The sequence below is a fragment of the Myotis davidii genome, unplaced genomic scaffold (genome assembly GCF_000327345.1).
Source record: "Myotis davidii unplaced genomic scaffold, ASM32734v1 scaffold570, whole genome shotgun sequence".
NCBI classification, from domain to species: domain Eukaryota; kingdom Metazoa; phylum Chordata; class Mammalia; order Chiroptera; family Vespertilionidae; genus Myotis; species Myotis davidii.
Genome location: NW_006283631.1, coordinates 3,393,291 through 3,411,734, shown reverse-complemented (window position 1 = coordinate 3,411,734; position 18,444 = coordinate 3,393,291). Strand labels below are relative to the sequence as shown.

The 18,444-nt window shown below is 38.3% G+C and overlaps 1 protein-coding gene across 1 annotated transcript in view; it reads left to right on the top strand.

The window, feature by feature from the left end:
- The first annotated feature begins 272 nt into the window (after window positions 1-272).
- The window catches only part of RSRC1 (arginine/serine-rich coiled-coil 1), a 351,732-nt gene continuing 333,560 nt past the window's right edge, over window positions 273-18,444 (top strand). The window contains exons 1-3 of the mRNA XM_006753822.2: window positions 273-453; window positions 9,669-9,864; window positions 10,357-10,482. Of these exons, the coding sequence (XP_006753885.1) occupies window positions 9,671-9,864; window positions 10,357-10,482 (320 nt within the window). The 5' untranslated portion in view covers window positions 273-453; window positions 9,669-9,670. The remainder of the gene's footprint in view (window positions 454-9,668; window positions 9,865-10,356; window positions 10,483-18,444) is intronic.

Below are 18,444 nucleotides of genomic sequence, written 5' to 3'. Positions count from 1 at the left end.
TATTATTGTTGGGCGAGTTTCCTCCTCCCCCAGCTAGAGATAACCAATTTTGCTACCTGTGTCTTAAACCTAACTTCCTATGATGCAGACTTGTTTACTGATTATCTGTGGCGATAAGGACGATTACAAAGGCAATTACACGCTTCAGTCCCCACCTTTATTGTTTTTCGGTTATAAGGCAATCAAATAATCAAACAAGCCAGCAAAGCCAACACCAAACAAAAAATTGGCGGCGTGACGATCCATTCCCTCGGCACTCCTAGCGCCTGGTCGCCTCCATCGATGCATTCGGAAGCTCGGCTGCCGCTGCCTGGCGCTGGAACCAGGAAGGCGGTGAGCTTAAACTGAAGCAAGTTCGGAGGGCGCCGGCGGCTCCCCGATTTGAAGAAACATTTCCAGGTTTGCGGCGTTTGCAAGTCCACGGGAGGTGTGATCCCGAAGACTGGGAGCCAGGTGATGCCCTCGTCCGGGGCCCAGGAGGAGGCGCCCGCGGCTGCGGGGTTCCGAGGCCTTGCTCCTGCGTGAGGCGGCGGGAGGCGGCGCGGGGCCTGCCGCCGTCTGGGAGGCGGCGGGGGACGAGGGAGCTGGTGCCGCAGTGTGCGGCGCGGGGGGGCCAGTGCGCATGCGTCTCTCACCTGGAGGTTTCCGACCCGGGTGTTCGGAGCGGGGGCCCCAGGTGGTGGTTGGCTTTGGGGTGGTGCTAGCTCGCAGGTCTCTGGCGAGGCCCTCAGGCTGGAGGTGGTGAGAGAGAGTTAGTCTACTTTTCCTGCCCTTCCTCGCGCATCCCCTGCTCTCCCCACCCCCACTGGTCCCTGCGCTGGGGTTGATGGACCCGCCTTGGCAATAAGTGCCCGGGAAGGTGCGGGGAGAGAGACTGCAGCCTGGTGCACCCTGTCCCACTCCGGCCGGCCGTGGTCTCTACTTTAGATACACCTTCTCTCCCCGCATTATTCCCAGCTCACACACTAGCTTGCAGAAAGCAGAGATGGTACAGGGTGAAATAGACTTTCCTACGTATAAATACACATTCCCGCTTTAAGCACTCTTCCTTGACTTCAGGGCTTGTGGCCTTGTGATCCTGGATTAAGAGCACATGGCTTACCCTTAAACTCTGTTTACTTTGGTGGCGTTTATAATGCACTATTACACATATTGACTGCTCTTGATTTTAGGTCAACTAATTTCTCTCTCAGGGGTTATGTATCTTTAAATGCACACTGGAAGCCTGATCATTTTTTTTTTTTTTTTTGCATTTTCGGAATTAGTAATCTACTTGTGAATCAACTAAACAGAGCCTAGGTAGTTTAAATTAATTCAAATGTTTTGTGTTCTCCCCAAAAAGTATTCACGTTGTCATCTCTGAACTTAGATGTAAAAGCTCTAAGTCAGTGGTTCTCCACCTTGGCTGCACATTAGAATCACCTGGGAATCTTTTTAAAACTCTGATTTCTGGGCCTCGTCCTCCGGAAATTCTGTTTCTTTGTTACTAATGTTGTGGCCCCCACCCCATAACTAAGAAACAGAATTTCCAGAGGATGAGGCCCAGACATCAGGAGTTTACAAAGATTCCCAGGTGATTCTAATGAGCGGCCAAGGTTGAGAACCGCTGCTCTAAGTGAAGGAGATAGGCAGAGTTCCCAGGTTAAAGGATTGGAGCAGGAGTTACAGGTGCAACCTTGTGGGGAAACTGGGCATCCTTTGAGAGCTCGTCTAGCCTTCGAGTCTAAAAATAGTCACTTTCTTTGCAGGCAGAGGAGATTTCCTGCTAAGTGGCAGCACTGTATTACTGTATGTTCTTCAGTGAAAGGGCTAAAAATGTTGGAAGCTGAAAAACATTGAAGGCAGATGGCGCCTATTAATTGCCTTTCCAACTTGACCAGTTTCAGGAAAGAATGGTGTTACAAGTTGGAAACCTTCTGTAGTAAGATTGTTATAGTAGATGTATAGATATATTTTCTGCTTTGGTTTTCAAACCATTGGGGAAAAGTCCATGCCCAGTAATGCTTAACAAAAAAACAAAAAGATATGCTAGTCTGTAGATATTTAGTTGTTATGGGAGGGGGAGTGTTTTGACAATTCTCTCTCTTTTGGAGTTTTGCTTTGTTAGGCTTGTTAAGCTAGAATTTTATCTCAGTTCTTTTATTGCCTTTGCATAGTTCTATACTGTTTATGGAATTCTTATGCTAAATGATATTAACCCCACTTTTACTTTTCTCTTTGGTCTCTCTCTGAGGTGGATTTCCCATTGAAATGACTGCTCTTTTTTTTTTGACCATGTGTCCAAGATTAAAAAAAAAAATTGTAGTTTGATATACTGATGAATGAGTAGTAGAGAAATAATTATAAACTGTCATATCCTCTAGGAATCTTTGTTCTCTCTAACTGCCTGTTTTCCAAAAAAAAAAAGATAACTGTTTTTGTGCCTTTATTAATAACTGAACAAAGGAACTACTTGTGTATGCCTTTGAGCTGTTTGGGCCTACATCTTCCATCATTCACCTAAACTTTGCAATAAGATGTTTTTGTAAATTGATGTCCTACTGTCCTACCAGTCTTGGCTTCAGTTCTGTAGTATGAGTAGTTGGGTAGGTTTGCAACCATGAGACTCAACCAGGATATACTAGAGATTAGAGTTAGAACATAAAACCAAGAGCTGTAGTTCTGACCCTATGCATTTTTTTTGCTTACAGATAGGTTGAAAAATTGTTAGCTTGTGGGATTCCTAAAAATCTGTGCTCAGTCATCATTGCCGTTATCAGAAAGAGCTACTATTAACGTGTCTTTCCGTGCATTGCACCTTACCATTGGAGTTAAATATAAAGAGTTCTTTCTTACTAGGAGTGTGAAATATAAGTTGACCACCATGACTTCAATGAGCAAGTATATTCAGCTACATGCTAGGGACATTATGGAAATCCAGAGGTGAATATATGTATAGGGTGGTGAATAAGAGTTCAATACCTGTCATTGATAGAGAAGACAATATTTGGGTCTACTGATTTGCTCTTAGTGTTGACTTCCTTTTCTGGATAAATATTTGATGTTAACAAATGTTTTCTCTTACTGAGATTAATATTTCAGTGTAATTTTTCTGAAATGTAAATGTATCCCTTGAAAAAATATTTATAATTTTGTGACAGTGGTTTTTCAACCTTCTACTATTATTTGGCTCCTAGAAGGAAGATTTTGTATCTCTCACTAACTTTTATGGGTTAAATGTAATCATCCTATTATGGATAATTTATCTTGTTTGAAATTAAAACAAAGAAAAATTTATACCACTTCCCCCTCTCTTCCTTTGGTCACCATCAAGATACATAAATAGATGTGTGCCCTTTTTTCTCCTAATTCTTTATGCCTTAATAAGTTAGACAAGAATGGAGAGTGGAAATGATGATAGCTACCTTAGAGTAGTGGTTCTCAAACATTTTAGTTTTAGGATCCCTTTATACTCTTAAAACTTATTGAGACCCCAAGAACTATTATCTATGTGGGCTATATCTATAAATATTACTTTACTAATATTAAAAACAGGACATTTTGAATTATTTATTAATTCATTTAAAAATAATAATAAACCCATTATCTGGTAGCACAAATAACAAATTCGATATGAAAAATAAGTATATTTTTCAAAACAAAACATTCTTAGTGAGAAAACTGGCATTTTTTATTTTTGCAAATCTCTAATGTCTGGCTTAATAGAAGACAGTTGGATTCTTATATATGCTTCTGTGTTCAATCTATTGTGATCAGTTGTTTTGATTGAAGTATATGAAAATATATTCACACAGATACGATATTAAAAAAACTGTCTTCATTAAGGTATAGTTAACACAATATTATATTAGTTTTAGAAAAAGGTAGTATTTTAATAGCCTATGCAGATAATTCTTTGATCTTACACCAAAACTTGATAAGTGGTAGTTTCTTAAAAGTTGGTCGTAATGTGGTATTTGAAACCATATCAGTGATCTTTTCATACTTTTCAACATTAAAATCTAATAGTTTGTCTTGCACTGTGAATGCATATTTTACCCATGCGTGATTCTGTGACATCATGCATTGACCTGCTGGAAAATACTGATCCTTTGCGTTATGTATATCTTCCCAATGTTACTACCCTTAATTACATAATATTTTTAAAAAATCACATTTGTTAATATCACCATTGATATCATCAGAGAAATCTTTAGCACAGTATTGGGAAGCTATCAGTCTCATGATAGTAGGTACAATTTACCCAAAATTCTAATTTTGGCTTGAGAGCTCAAATTTTATTGGCAACAAATATTGTCAGTTTTTCTTGAAGTGAAAGACTCCATTCATTTTTGAGAAAATGTCTCCCAAATATGCAAGTTTGAATAATCATAGTCCTTTAAAATGAAAATTGTGGGTCATGATAAGAGCAGCCAGTTCAACTTGCAATTCAGTTGCACAAATGACTTTTCTCAAGATAACCATCATTCTTCATTATCCAGCAGCAGTTATATGTGTGTTTCTCATTTTATCACATAGAATATTAAAAGATGTTTGCTCAAGAGTTGAAATTTAATAAAATTAATGCTCTTTTACTACTTTATCGAGGACATTCCTAAGTGAACAAGTGAACTGCTTTTTAAAAAAATCTTTATTGTTGAAAGTATTACATACTAGAGGCCTGGTGCATGAAAATTCATGCACTGGAGGGGGGCCTCTCAGCCCGGCCTGCCCCCTCTCACAGTCCGGGAGCCCTCAGGGACGGGAGGCGACCCAGTGATCAGGGGAAGGTGACGCCCCCATCACACCTTTGCTGCTCCCACTGCCAGCAGTGCAAGCCTCGGCTGGCCCTAGTTACCTCAGCCTCAGGCGGCCCTGGGCAGCTGGGCAGCCGACATCTGAGGCTTGCCCGCCCGCGCCTTGGGCTGGCCCTGGGCAGCTAGGGGGCTGAGGGTGGGTCCGGTTGCACGTGCGCCTGCCACCTCCTCCCCCCCAGAGGGGCTGAAAGGACTGGGGGGCTCTGGCGGGGCTGAGGGGACTAGGTGCTGCCGTCTTGTGGCTATGGGTGGCGTCATCTTTGTGATGGTGTGATGGTCAATTTGCATATTCCCTCTTTATTAGATAGGATGTCCTCCTTTTCCCCCCATTGACCTCTTCTAGCCCACCTCTGCCCCCCACTCTCAGCCTTCACCACCCTGTTGTCTGTGTCCATGGATTATGCATAAATGCATACAAGTTCTTTGGTTGATCTCTTCCAACCCACTCACCCTCCCCTGCCTTTTTTTTTTTTTTTTTTTTAACTATTGCTGTGAAGAATGCAATGATTGCTAGTACAGTTTGGTGCCATAACCTTGGTTCCTATCAAGGCACTAGTAGTTTTTTCTACTATTGCTTGTACATCATCAGTGCAAAAGTCAACATAGGGGAAAAGGTAAGTCATATATGAGTATTATAATGAGAATAGTTTTGACCTCTTGAATCCCCTGAAAGGATCTTAAGGAACTTCAGGTGTCCTACAGATCCCATTTTGAGAACTGCTGTTATACTAGCATATAAGCTCCTTGAGGGCAAGGATTTTTGTCTCTTGTTCACTGATGTATCCCTTATAGCTAGGCCTGCTTTCATCCTGGGATGTTTTACCTATCTCTAGTGTTACATTCCTTATTTTTTTAATCTGGCTTGTCTTTGTTGGTTTGCTGGTTGTTTTTGGTGGAATGTGAGGTATAATTTTGGGGCTGCATATCTGAAAATGTCTTTATTCTGATCTTTTATTAGATCAGTGATTGGTCTGGATATAGATTCTATGTTGAAAATCATTTTCATTTAGAATTTTGGACACAAGTATCCATTGTTTTCTATATATTGCAGTTTAGAAGTCCTGTTCCTTTTATTATGATTTCTCCATTTTTTTCTCTGTAGAAGTTTCTGGGATCTTCTATATATTCCTAGTGTCTGAATTTTTATGAGATATGTCTGGTTTATGTCATTTAAAATTAATTGTTTCAGGGACTTTTTACCTCCTGATTTTAATCATTTTCTTACTACTTTTTGTGAGTCATTTGAACTCATCTTCTAATTTTATTGTATTTTTTTACAAGTTATCATATTTTAAATTTCAAGCTTTTTCTTCTGTTCTATGGATGTTCCTCCTATTCTTGTTTTCTGGATCTGAGGAAATTAGCTGTGATATTTTCCTTTAATTTTCTTCTGCATGTTCCTGGTTCACTACGAGTTTTTTTTTTCTTTCCTTTCTGTCTCTTATAATGAAGGCTTTCATCGCGTGATTGGCTCTCCTCCCCTCCCCCCTTTCTAATAATATATAAAAAGTTAACAGAAAAATTGTTTACTGAAAAACGTTTAAGGCTTGGGCTTATTAACTGGTGGGCTTGGTTATAGGTGATTGGGCAAGGGCCTGGCCATTTTTTTCTTTGGGGGAGGGGGTGGCGTACCTTCAAATACTTGTAGTATATCTTTTTCAGCTACTGTTCAGTTTTTGCATAAATGAATCCTCTGCCAGAACAATCTTGGATCCAACTAATGGTACAGTATTTACCATTAGTTGTAGACTTTCATGTAATTCCTTTCACTTTTAGGTTAGCATCTCTCTGCCCTCATTTATTGTGTCCCTGGATCTGGTGCTTTATTATTTTGCCATTTTTACTAAATAAATCACCTCTCCTGGGGTTGGGGAAGAGTAGTCACCTGTCTGGGTTGCATGGGGAAGGGGACCTGGGAGATTACTGCTTTTATAGACTTTCATCCAGTTCCCTTGATTTTTAGTTCCATGCATCTTTGTGTCCACTGTGGTAAGTGGTATCTTAAATTCCTATCCTTTCTGATTTTTGCTATGTAAAGTGGCTTTTCTCATGTTGGAATTCTCTGCAGTTGCTGGTGTTCGGCTCTCATAGGTCTAAATCCTCCATATGTTTTTCATTTGCTAAAAATTTGTTGACTTATCTTGTTTACTGTTCTTTCTGTCTTCTCTTCTAGTCTGTGTATCCTTGTGAATTTATATCTTTTTATATTCTCATTTTAGTATTTTTTTAACAAGATAATAATAACATCAAAGCTCATGTTAAATGGTTATTTGTGGGTAAAGAACATTTTTAACTGCTTAAAAGTGAAAACAAGAATGGAAGAAAAAGCCAGGAAATAAGAAAACTTTCAGTGGTTCTCAACCTTCTGGCCCTTTATTTTTTTTTTTTTGTTATATATTTTTTTATTGATTTTTTACAGAGAGGAAGGGAGAGGGATAGAGAGCCAGAAACATCAATGAGAGAGAAACATTGATCAGCTGCTTCCTGCACGCCCCCACTGGGGATGTGCCTGCAGCCAAGGTATATGCCCTTGACCGGAATCGAACCCGGGACCCCTGAGTCTGCAGGCCGATGCTCTATCCACTGAGCCAAACCGGTTCTGGCCTTCTGGCCCTTTAAATACAGTTCCTCATGTTGTGGTGACCCCAACCATAAAATTATTTTCATTGCTACTTCATAACTGTAATGTTGCTACTGTTATGAATCATAATGTAAATATCTGATATGCAGGATGGTCTCAGGCGACCCCTGTGAAAGGCTCGTTTGACCTCCAAAGGGGTCGTGACCCACAGGTTGAGAACCGCTGAACTAAGGTAATTCCTAAATGTTAGTTGCAAAACCATAAAAATCCTAGAAAAAGACATACGCAGTAAAATCTCAGACATCTGACATAGCAATATGTTTGCCAATATGTCTCCTAGGGCAAGGGAAGCATAAGAAAGAATAAATAAATGGGATTACATCAAACTAAAAAGCTTCTGCACAGCTAAAAAAACCATCAACAAAATGAAAAGGGAACCTACTCTATGGGAGAACATATTCCCCCATGATAAGGGGTTAATTTCCAAAATATATAAAGAACTTCTACAACTCAACACCGGGAAGACAAACAATCCACTTAAAAAAATGGGCAAAGGACTTGAATAGACACTTCTCTAAAGAGGACATACAGATGGCCAATAGACATATGAAAAAATGCTCAATGTCACTAACCATCAGAGAGATGCAAATTAAAACCACAATGCAATACCACCTCACACCTGCCAGAATGGTTACCTTCCGTAAATCAACAAACAACAAGTGCCGGCGCGGTATGGAGTAAAGGGATCCCTAGTGCATTGTTGGTAGGAACGCAGCCACTGTGGAAAACAGTTTGGAGTTTCCTCAAAAAGTTGAAAATGGAACTGCTTTTCAACCTAGTGATCCCACTTCTGGGAATATATTCTGATAATTCCAAAACACCATTGGTAGATGAGTGGATAAAAAAGCAATGGTACATTTACACAATGGAATACTACGAGGCTATAAAAAGAAAGGATCTCTTATCGTTTATGACAGCATGGAGATTATTATGCTAAGCAAAATGAGCCAGTCAGAGAAAGACACATATCAGGTGATCTCACTTGTACAGTCTAATGAGTAAAATAAACTGACAAAATAGAACCAGAGAATTGTTCTTGGTACAGACTGACTGATGTCAGAGGGGAGGTGCATGGGGCAGATAGGGTGAAAGAAGGTGAAGAGAATAGCCAAAGAACATGCATGCAAAGCCCTTGGACACATACAACAGTGTGGTCAGCGTTATAGGGAGGGGAGGGCAGAGTCTGGGGGAAAAGCAAAGGGAATATAAATGAGGGACATCTATAATAAAGTTAACAATAAAAATATAATTTGAAAAAATTCTTTAACTTCTATTTCTGTATATTTTTCCTTTTGTATACTAAATGTAAAAGCATTACCATAGCCATATAGAAAATATTTTTTTTTGTTTTTTTTGAAAATATGTTTAAAAAGAAAAAAACGTTACCCAGTTTTATCACTTAAATATTACCAGTTTTTATTTTTGTTCTTACTCATAATTACATATTTTTAGAAATTGCAGTCTCTATAGGGACAGTTTTAATAATGGTATAATGGATATCTTTGTGATTATATTTTTTTAAGAAAAAGTTTTCAGATACATTCTTAGAAGTAGAATTGCTTTGTGACAAAAAAATAAACATTTTTTATGACTCTATATTTAAATTGTTAATTGCTTGCAGGAGGGAATATACCACCTCTTTCCTAGCAATGTGAAGATTTGACCGACTTCACAATAACCTCATCAACTTTGTTACTTAAGTTAACATTTCCTCTCCCAAATTTCACAAGTGAAATGATGATAGTATATTATTTCACTTTGTACTCTGTTGATGACTAGTGAGTTTTTATCAATTTAAAAATGTAGAATTTTCAGTTAGAAAAAAGTAATTCTAAAAGATAGTAAAATATGTTTTATCTTTAGGGAATGTGAAAATGAAGGATTAGGTAGTTGATCCATAAACCAAATATTATGTAATTAATCATAACTGCAACTTAAAATATAAGAAAATTGTTATAATGAGCTGTCCTCAGATTGACTCTTTTGAGAGACATTTGGAAAAATTTAGGATAAATTTAAGTTGTTCATAAATTATAAAAACAGTTACTAAATTATAAAAACTGAAGACTGTATTAGAGATTTTTTTTTTATATTCTTGTCAAGAAGCCAGGTACATTTAAAATTTTACTTTAAGACTAAAAATTTTTGCAAAGTTTAAAAAAATTGCTATATTAAATTTCATCCATGGTGCCATATGTTAGTAATAATTTTCTTTGAATTTAAACTTGTAGAAATGGGACGCCGTTCATCAGATACTGAAGAAGAAAGCAGAAGCAAGAGAAAAAAGAAACATCGTAGACGGTCATCTTCAAGTAGTTCTTCAGATAGTAGAACATATAGCCGAAGGAAAGGTGGAAGGAAATCAAGGTCAAAGTCAAGATCTTGGTCCAGAGATCTTCAGCCTCGCTCACATTCTTATGATAGAAGGTGATTCTCATAACTTTTACTTATGTAGTAACGAGACTACATTCTTTCAAGTTCTTATATTTTTGTACTTGTAATTTTTCTGGGTAAAACATTTTTCTTTTAGTAGTTATATAGTTATGAAGGTTAAGTCCCAAACCAGAGGTGTTTTGTTCTGTTTTTCCAGGCCCATCCCATGGGTTCAGTGTCTTTCTATTTTTTTGTAGAAAGTAGGTATAAACTAGTTTAATTCTCAAACTATGTTATCTGATAACATTTGGAAGGATTGTATACTACTCAACACCTCCAACGTCTTAATTTGTAGCTAATTCAATCACTAAATTATGAAATTAGTCATCTGACTGTTCAAGAGCAATAACATTTTATCTCCTTTTGCTTTTAGGAAGGTGTAAGACAGTAAAAATGAGACAATTCTATGGAATCTAGTTGATTTCTCCTTAATGCTCATACAAAAATATTTTTATAGCAATGATACTTAATTATATTTTATTTCAGACGGAGACATCGATCAAGCAGTAGCTCTTCTTATGGCTCTAGAAGAAAACGAAGTCGAAGTCGTTCAAGGGATTGGGGGAAATCCTATAGAGTTCAGAGGTCTAGGTCAAAAAGCAGAACAAGAAGGTATGCCATCAGATATTTATTGCTCTGTAACACACTATCCCCACATTTAGTGATCTAAAGCAACAGTCATTTATTTTCTCATGATTTTACAATTTTGACCTGAGCTCAGCTGGCAGTTTTTCTGCTAGTGTCATCTGGGTCACTCCTGTGGTTGTAGTTATCTGATAGCTTAACTGGAACTACATGGTCCAATGTAACCTCAACTCAGGCATTTGGTATTGGCTTTTGGCTATTGTCTAGGGTGTTTTAGTTCTCTTGTGGTTTCTCATCCTCCAGTAGGCTAGGCTGGGCTTTTTCACATGACGGGGAAAGTATTTCAAGAAGGTAAGAGCAGAAGATGCAGGATCTCTTAAGGACTAGCCTCAGAAACAACCCAGTGTGATATGAAGTAAATGTTCGTGTCCCTACCCCCAGCCACCCCCTCCCCCCAATCCCCAATATAACTGAATTAGAGTCTTTATGGAGGTAATTAGGGTTAAATGAGGTCATAAGGGTAGGACCCTAATCCAGTAGGGCTGGTGGGCTTACAAGAAGGGGCAGACTGTTCTCGCTCTTTGAGTGTGAACTTAGAGGAAAGGCCACGAGAAGACAGTGGAAAGTCAGCCATTTACAAGCCAGGAAGAACCCTTACCAGAAACCAGATCAGCTAGTATCTTGATCTTGGACTTGGAGCCCCCAAACTATGAGAAATAAATTTACGTTGTTTAAAACTGCTCAATTTGTGGTATTTTGTTGTAGCAGCCCGAGCTGATTAATCTGCGTTGTCACTCCATCTATGTTTTCTTGTCTTGATCAAGGGCCAATAATACAGAGAATAGCTTATCTGGAAAGAGTTGTACATGTTGGGCAATGGTTGAAAATACGGTTGAATAGGATGGGGACCATGGTATTGAGGGATTTGATAAAAGTAGGTTGAAAGTTTTTGAGCAGAAGAGTGTTAGTATAAAAACAGGAATTTAGTAAGATCAGCTGCTTTTTTCTGTTTAGTTCTTCTACTATTAGATTCTAGCTGTGGGGGCATATTAGCAGCCTGATTTTGTTATCTAGGCATAAAATTTATAAATCTCGATGAATCTGAAGCTGGATAATGGTAATAAAGTCCAGATGTTTAGCTTTTCTTACCTTGTGGTGTTTGGATTTAGTCTCCTCTTTTTAGTACATACTCCCTATTTGGACTTAGTCTCCTCTTCTTAGTACACACTCCATTAATAAGCTACTCTGTATTATATGCCTTTGTTCTCTATACATATTCCGGGGTTACTAGCTTTGTTTTTTTTTTTTAAATTTTTTTTTAAATACATTTTATTGATTTTTCACAGAGAGGAAGGGAGAGAGATAGAGAGTCAGAAACATCTATGAGAGAGAAACATCGACCAGCCGCCCCCTGCACATCTCCCACTGGGGATGTGCCCGCAACCAAGGCACATGCCCTTGACCGGAATCGAACCCGGGACCCCTCAGTCCGCAGGCCGACGCTCTATCCACTGAGCCAAACCGGCCTCGGCTAGCTTTGCTTTTTTGAGCATGCTTTCTTTCAGTTTCTTGCAACCTTTAGTTCTCTTTTTCCTTAAATCCTTTTTTGATGTTTATCTTTGCACTCCCAAGTCAAGTTTAATCCATTCTTTCTCTTACCCACCATTACATATTGTTCCTGATATGTAATAGCTATAGTATGAATGTTATGTCTTTATTATATTCATATATTATAAACTCTTACAGGGGGAATCTTTTGGTACCTAACACAATACCTTGCTTAGTAAACATGTCTTGACTGGGTCATTAACTGGGGAAATGAAGTTAGGTAGAGAGCTGTTTTTTTAGTAAGGAAAAGTTTTATTGTTTATTGATTTGTAGAAGGAAAGCTTTATTTTAGATGTATTGATTTGTCTAAAAGGAGGCTGATTACCAGAAATCAAGGTCAGTTGAAATTTTCTATCAGTGGGAATAGAAATAATAATTTATGCTTTTATATGTCTTTTTCAGGTTATAGACTATTTTCACATACCTTGAATCAATCAACCAGAATTTGATTAGGGAAACAGAAGGCAATGAATTCCAAGCAATGGGATTTTAATATAGGGATAAAGGCCTATGCAAACTTTGGAAGGGCTGAGGGAATTAGGGACACTGTCAGTGATTAATTCTTCCTGAAGTATTAAAGCTGGTTGTTTTCTCAAGTCACTGGAAATCTTAAGAACTTTCTAGGTTTGTAGCAACAGAATGAGTAGTTCTCAAGAAACTACCCACCTGGAAGCTGCTTCTCTGTCCAACTCTGTACCTACAACTACCTCCAGAGGAAATCTGGAAACGTTAATTTCTTTTCCTTTGCAATGCAAGGAAGAACTTAAAAGTAATGGCAGTAATGTCTAGTCAACAGCACACATGTTTAGCAATCTGCGTTTTATACTATGTCAGGCTCTCTATTCTATTCCATTTGTGTCTGTGTCTGCCAGCATTATATAGTTTTGATTACTGTAGCTTTTTAATATATATTTTGAAATTAGGAATGTGAGGCCTCCAGCTTTGTTCTTTCTCAAGATTGCTTTTGTGTATTTAACAATTCTTGAATTCAAGGGATGAATCCAATTTGGTTATGGTGTATAATTGTTTTAATGTGCTGTTGAACTTAGCTTGCTAGTATTTTGTTGAGGTTTTTGTGTCAGTATTAATCATGGATATTGGTCTGGAGTTTTCTTACAATATATTTGTCTGGCTTTGGTATCAGGATAATAATGCTAGCTCATAAAATGAGTTTGGATGTGCTCCCTCCTCTTCAATTTTTTGGAAGAGTTTGAGAGGGATTGGCCTTAATTCTTATTTAAATGTTTGGTAGAAATTCTCCAGTGTAGCCATGTACTTGTGGGCTTTTCTTTGTTGGGAGGTTTTTGATTACTGATTCAATCTATTTGTTATAGCTCTGTTCATATGTTTGTTTCTTCATGATTTAGTCTTGGTAGGTTGTATATATTTAGGAATTTATCTATTTCTATAGGTTGTCTCATAATCCTGTTTATTGCTTGGTTTCAATTTTAATGCTTTCTCTCTAATATCTGATTTTAGTTTTTGAATCTCCTTGTTTTTTCTTAGTTAATCTAGTTAAGGGCTTACCAATTTTGTTGATCATTTCAAGAAACAAATTCTTACCCTAACCAGTTTGGCTCAGTGGATAGAGCGTTAGCCTGCGGACTAAAAGGTCCCAGGTTCGATTCTGGTCCAGGGCATGTACGTTGGTTGCAGGCACATCCCCAGAAGGAGGTGTGCAGGAGGCAGCTGATCGATGTTTCTCTCCCATCGATATTTCTGACTCTCTATCTCTCTCCCTTCCTCTCTGTAAAAAATCAATAAAATATATTTAAAAAAAGAAGCAAATTCTTACTATTATTGCTTTTTTAAAAATACTGTTTTTCTATTCCCTCTTTTTCTGCTCTAATCGTTATTAATCCTTCCCTTCCTTCTGCTAATTTTTGGTGCAGTTTGTTCCTCCTTTACTAGTTCCCTGAGATGTAAAGCTAGGTTATTGATTTGAGATCTTTCATCTTTTTTAATGTAGGCATTTCTAGCTATTAACTACCCTCTTAATCCTACCAGACCTGAGCCCTGAACCTAACTGTCCCCTATACCTGGGCTCCTGAGCATTAAAGAGAAAAAACCAACATGATATAGAAAAATGTTAGTTACATGCAAACAAGTGGTTAGAATAAGATGGAACTTGGAGACATTGTAGAAAATAGGTCTACCTTTCATCTACCTTTCATCTAGCGCCAGTATTCCACCTTTGAGTGGAAATTACTGAGAAATCGGTACAGTGGTCTGGCAGGGTTAAAACTGCTTTTGTTGCAGCCCATCAGTTTTGGTGTGTTATGATTTCATTTTCATTTGTCTCGAGATATTTTCTAATTTCCCTTGTGATTCCTTTGTTGAGTCATTGATTTTTCAACAATAAGTTGTTTAATTTCCACATATTTATGGATTTCCCAGTTTTTCTGCTGCTATTGATTTCTAGTTTCATTCCATTGTGGTCAGAAAATATAGTTTGTAAGATTTCAGTCTTCTTAAGTTAGTTTATGTGTGTCATGAGATGAAAAAGGTTGAAAATCTCTGATTTAGACAAATGTGTAATGACATGTATCCATCAGTATAGGTTCATACAGAGTAGTTTCAGTGCCCTAAAAATACTCTGTGCTCTGCCTATTTCACCCCATCTCCCTAATCTGTGACACCCACTGATCTTTTTACTGTCTCCATAGTTTGCCTTTTCCAGACTGTTGTACAGTTGGGATCATGCAGTATTTAGCCTTTTCAGATTGGCTTCTTCTACTTAGTAGTATGTATTTTGGTTTCTTCCATGTATTTTCATGGCTTTGATAGCTCATTTTTTTTTAGTACTATACAGGTTTCCTCACTATCCAAACATAGAATATTCCTATGAAACATTTCATAATAGTGCAAAGGGCGATGTGTATCCCCAGGTTTCTGAAAGTTTGAGTTATGCCATTTTGCTCTTATGAAGATACATATTGGTACCTGTTTTTGCTAACCAAAATAAATCTGATGATATTGCTTTTTTTTTTATCCTCACCTGAGGATATATTTTTTTCATTGATTCTAGAGAGAGAGGAAGGGGAGAGGGAGGAAGAAAGAGAGAGAAAGAAAAACATCAATTGATTGCCTCCCATATGCGACCTGACTGGGAATCAACCGGAAACCTGAGTATGTGCCCTGAATCAAACCCGAGATCCTTTGGTGCATGGGACAATGCTGCAACCAATTGAGCCTCACCAGCCAAGGCTAAAATTTGGACTTTTAGATAAAAGTCATTGTGTATTAATGTAGATCTTTAGTAAAAGTGAAGTGGCATAACAAACTTTTGGAAAGTGGGGGATTCCTGTATAATGTTTCATTGTCTGGATGTACTACAGCTTATTTATCCATTCACCTGCTGAAGGACATATTGATTGCTTTCAGGTTTTGGAAATTTTGAATAAAGTGCTATAAATATCTGTGTGTATGTTTTTATGTGGACATAAGTTTTTAACTCCTTCGGGTAAATACCAGAGAGTGTGATTGGTGGGTCATATGGTAAGAGTATACTTAGTTTTGTGAAAAACTGCCAGATTGTTTTCCAAAGTGGCCATACCATTATGCTTTCCCACCAGCAATGAATGACAGTTTCTCACCAGCATTTGGTGTTGCCAGATTTTGGCCATTTAAGTAGGTTTTTTTTTTTTTTAGGTATCTTATTTAATTTGCATTTCTCTGATGACTGATGATGTGGAACATCTTTTCATTTACTTATGTGCCATCTGTGTATCTTTGGTGAACTGTTTCATAAGTTCTTTCCCCTATATTTTAATAGAGCTGCTTATTTTCTTGTTGAATTTTAGAAGTTCTTTGTATATTTTAAAAGGTCCTTTATCTGATGTTTCTTTTGAAAAGTTTCCCCTCAGTTAATGGATTGTTTTTCTTATGTGTGGACATTGTCTTTCACAGAGTAGACTGTGTTTTTTTTTTTAAATCAGACTGATATTTTTAAAGGAAAGTATGTGGCATTTTATAAACAACTTCAAAATCCTAATGTCCAGCGTGTGTTTTTTTTTTTAAATCAGACTGATATTTTTAAAGGAAAGTATGTGGCATTTTATAAACAACTTCAAAATCCTAATGTCATTTAATATATTTTCATTGTTCTTTAAAACTTTTTTTTCTTGTGATTAGGACTGTAAAAATCTCTCTTTGCAACTTTCAAATAATGCAATATGGATTATTATCTCCTAGAGTCCCAGTGCACGAAATTCATGCACTTGGGGAGCGGGGGATCCTCAGCCAGCCTTGCCCTCTTGCAGTCCAGGAGCCCTCGGGGGATGTCCAACTGATGGCAGTCAGACATTGTTAGTGCTGCTGTGGAGGCGGGAGAGGCTCCTGCCACTGCCACTGTGCCCGCTAGCCATGAGCCGGCTCAGGGCTTCTAGCTGAGTGGCACTCCCCCTGTGGGAGTGCACTGACCACCAGGGGGCAGCTCCTGCATTGAGCATCTGCCCCCTGTTGCTCAATGTGCATCATAGTGACTGGTTGTTCCACCGTTAAGTCAATTTGCATTTTAGCCTTTTATTATATAGGCTAGTCACCATGCTGTACAATACATTCCCACAACTTAATTATTTTATAACTAGACTAGAGGCCCAGCGTGCACGAAATCATGTGCAGTTAGGGTCCCTAGGCCATCTTCTGCCTGCTCACTAGTACCCGCCGCTACCCCCTGGTTCACCTGGTTCCTCGATTGCAGCATGGCTCCTGTTCCCCAGAGTCTGTGGCTGGGGGGGCGGGACCAAGAGGTCCCCGTTCTACCTGCTCGCCAGTCCCACCCCGCTGCTCTATTTGCCATGTTTCCCTGTTAGCCAGGCTGTGATCGGAGACTGCAGGTGCGGGGGCAGGGACCGAGAGGTGCTCAGTGCGACTGGTTGTTTGATTGTCCTGGTCATCAGGGACACTGGCTTTTTATATGTATAGATGTTTGGACTTTTGACCTCCACCTACTTTTTAAGAAGTTTTAAATTTTAATGTACTGTAGCTTATCTATTATTTCTTTCATGGATTATTCATTTGGTGTTGTGTCTAAAACGTAACTGCCCTATCCAAGGTCATCTAGATTTTTTCTTTTATAGGAGTTCTATAGTTTTGTGTTTTATACTTAGGTTTGTAATCCATCTTGAGTTAATTTTTGTCAAGGGTCTAAGGTCAGTGTACAGGTTCATTTTTTTTCTTGCATGTGGGTATCCAGTTTTTTAGCACCATTTGTTGAAAAAGTTATCTTAGTTCCATTGTATTAATTTTGCCCCTTTGACAAAGATCAGCTGACTCTATTTATGTGGGTCTATTTCTGGGCTCTCTATTCTGTTCCATTGTATTTGTCTGTTCTTTTCCCAATACCATGCTGTCTTCATTACTTACTGTAGCTTTATAGTAAGCCTCGAAGTTGAATAATATCAGTCCTCCAACTTTATTCTTCTCCTTCAATATTGTGTTGGCTATTCTTATCTTTTGCCTTTCCATATAAACTTTAGAATCAATTTGTTGATATTTACGAAATAACTTGCTAGGATTTTGATTGTATTGTATTGACTCTATAGAACAATTTTGGAAGAATTGTCATCTGGCCAATATTGAGTCTTCATATCCATGAACATGGAACATCACTCTGTTTATTTCTGCTTTGATTTCATTCATCAGAGCTTAGTAATTTTCCTCACATAGATATTGTATACTAGTATATTTTGTTAGATTTATACATAAGGACTTAATCTTTTGGGGTGCTAATATAAATGGTATTGTTTTAAATTCCACCTGCCCATTGCTGCTATATAGGAGACTTTTAATTTTGTGATATTTTCATATTTAACAAAAACTTACAAGGGTAGTATAAAGAATTCCTGTATACTCTTTACATATCTTAATTGTTGACATTTTGTTAATCCTATCTAATAATAGACAAACATGGTAATTAACCGCAACTTTGTTACCCTTCCCATTGGCTAATCAGGGCGATATGCAAATTAACTGCCAACCAAGATGGTGGCCTGCAGCCAGGCAGCTGAAGCGAACAGGAGGCTTGCTTGCTCCAGTGAAGGAGGAAGCCGAGGTTCCCCGCCTGCCACTGCTGGCCTCTGAGCTGCACTCTAAGAAACAATGTTGCAATTATAGAAGCTAAACAAGCTCCAGAAACCTGTTTTCAGCCAGCTTTGGCCTCAGAGCTTAGAGCTGCACAATGTTTCAATTATAGAATCCAAGCAAACCAAGATACCTGCTTTTAGCAGCTGAGGTGTCAGAGATGGAGCCGAGCCTCAGAGCTAAAGCTGGCACTCAGTTCCAGTGACAGCCATAGAAGGTAAATAAATCCCAGAATAAAAAGAAAAAAGAAAAAAAGGAGAGGTTGGGAGCTTCACTCACCTGCCTGCATGAACACGG